Here is a 2470-nt window from a genome sequence, read left to right on the forward strand (position 1 = left end):
CACACACTCACACACACACACACTCACACTCACACTCACACACACACATACACACGCGCGCGCGCATTTACGGATGCTCACCAAGGTACACAGGCAAAGAGCAGGGGCGTCATCTCAGGTGGGTTGCATTTGGAAGAACTACAGGGAGGAGGCGGAAAGGGGTGTCGATAGGGCAGGCAACAGACACACATGCATACATACATTCATACGTGAAGAGATATGTATTTTAAGTATCTACTCGCAGATACGCGACGCGCTCTGCGTCAACTGCAGGAAGCTCAAGGACCAAGCCCTCCAAGAGGCAGAGCGAATGTTTAGTTCTCGCGGACGGGCGCATAGTCCTTGTCAGGGTTGTAGACATAATCAACCTTGGAGCAGTCAAGGGCGCTGATAATCTTGTAGCCCGGGCTGGAGGTCGGGCAGAACACCTCGAAGGAGTAGGTGTGGCTGGTCATGACGCAGAAGTCGGAGACGGCGGCGAAGCGGTCGCGAGCGCACACATACAAATCCCCCAGTGCGGAGGCGCACTTCTTGTTGAAGCACAGCGAGTCCAGCGTGACGCCCAGGAAGTCGCCCGGCTCGCAGTGCTTTTCGATGGAGGCGTAGATCTTGCCGAGGCCGACATTGTCGCAGCCCTTGCGCGGGAAGCTCTTGTTGTTGGGGGAGGTCTGGTAGCGCGTAGGGCATTCGAACTCGCTGAGGTCGTAGTTGGCGGCCTCGGAGTCGGGCTGGGTCTCGCGGCACCAGGCCTTGTGCGACTTGATCACCTGTGCGCAATCCTCATGGGCGCGAGTGATGTCCACCGTCTTTCCGAGGTGCGTGTTGGCAGACTCGACATTACACTTGCCGAGGCTGGCGGCCTTTTCGAGGGCCCACACACTGCAAGCGTTGTCCATGTCTTCGATGCTACGCTGGAAAGAGAGAAGCTCATACTCACAGGGGTTGAGCGTGGCATTGGCGAGGGCCTTCAGCGTCTTGGTGGAATAGTGGCCCGGCTTCTGGACGCCGGCCAGGCCAACGCGCGGCACGACCAGGCTATCGGCCACCGGGGCGCCGGAGGCCACAGCCAACAGGGCCAGGAAGGCCAGGAGGAAGGACGCCTTGAGCATGATTGTCTTCGGTGGGAGGGGCCAAGGGGGGGGGGGGGGTGTTGGCGAGGGAAACTCGTGCGCGGGAGTGCTTGCAAGTTTCGTGACAGGAGAGGGGAGGAGGCGAAGCGGGGTGTTGTATTCCCCCTCCTGCAGAGGGAAAGCGCCTCACATGGGGCTTTTATAAAGGCCGGAGGGGGGAGGGGGTCATCGGCCTGGTCCACGACGTTAGCATGCTGTGGTCTGCAGGGTCAGACGCCTGGCCAACAAGCTGGTTGAAGTGAGCCGGTTTGGGCTCGGGGCTGGGCTGGCCTGGCCTGGTTGTCGACTGGGTTGGCCTGGTTATGGGCTGGCCTGGTTATGGGCTGGCCTGGCCTGGTCTTGCCCCCAGGACAGCCAGCGGCATCCGGGGGCCGCATGCCCGAGACACAGGCATCGGGCATGACTGGATACCGGCTCTCTCCGGAAAAGCCCGGTGTCCGGGTTGCGAGCGAGGCCAAGGCGGTATGGGTATGGCGAAATGCGGGGCAACGCCCCAGGCATGCCGATGGCCGCAGGCGGATATCCATTCTCGGTCGGCAAGGGACGCACCCAGGAGGAACCTGTCCGAGCGCGCATGGCCGCCCAAAGAACCTGCCCAAAGCCCCGCGTGTTCACCGAACATCGACGCATTACAGGGGAGGGGGGAAAGAAGCCGCGTGGGCTGGACCGGCGACAGACCATTGCCCTGAGGGGATGTACGCACACTCACGCGGAAGCAGGCGCCAGGTGGCAGATTGGCCCATGCCACTCGCTCCCCCCCCCCCCCCCTTTCGGCGTGTCAGCCCGAGTGCGTTCCGGATGGGCCCTCTCCGAAGGATGGGTCGTCGTGAGATGGCAATGCGGTGGCGTCTTAGCGCCCGAAAAGGGAGGGGGGCCTTCGGCCGGAGATTGGCAGGAACCCGGGCCAACACGACGAGAATGTGTTGGGGTTTTTTCGGCTCAAGACACCCAATCAGCGCGGCAGATGGCAGTCCGGTGGGCAGGCCCGTGGCGCCCTGGGGCTAGTTGGCCGGACGCCTGGTTGGCACTCGTCGGCGGCTGTGCGAAGACAAACAGCATGCCCGTTGGTGACGGTCCGGATTTCTTGTTGCCCTTCTCCCCTTGACACGGATGTCCATTCCAAGTTGACAGGGGCATGTTCCTTTGAAGGGAGCCCCGAACGGAGCCCGCCAGCCAGGCCACCCAGTCCCAGCAGCAACGGCCAGGCCCAGGGTGCAGGGAAACGGCACGCAAAATGCCGCCCGGTCGGGCGGAGGCGCAGCCAGGCTCGCGGCGGCCACACAGCCCGACACCATGCGATGGCAGCTCGCCGCGGCGTAGAGCCCGGGAGGGGGGGGGGG

General features: G+C 63.1%; 1 protein-coding gene across 1 annotated transcript; it reads right to left on the reverse strand.

Annotated features, from left to right (window-relative positions):
* Positions 1-72: 72 nt before the first annotated feature.
* On the reverse strand, positions 73-1148 carry H696_06104 (hypothetical protein). Its single transcript, XM_009499866.1, has one exon. It carries the CDS (start codon positions 1107-1109, stop codon positions 315-317), a length of 795 nt encoding a protein of 264 aa, XP_009498141.1. The 5' UTR covers positions 1110-1148; the 3' UTR covers positions 73-314.
* Between the last annotated feature and the right edge of the window lie 1322 nt (positions 1149-2470).

The sequence above is a fragment of the Fonticula alba genome, assembly GCF_000388065.1.
Source record: "Fonticula alba strain ATCC 38817 unplaced genomic scaffold supercont2.18, whole genome shotgun sequence".
NCBI lineage: Eukaryota > Rotosphaerida > Fonticulaceae > Fonticula > Fonticula alba.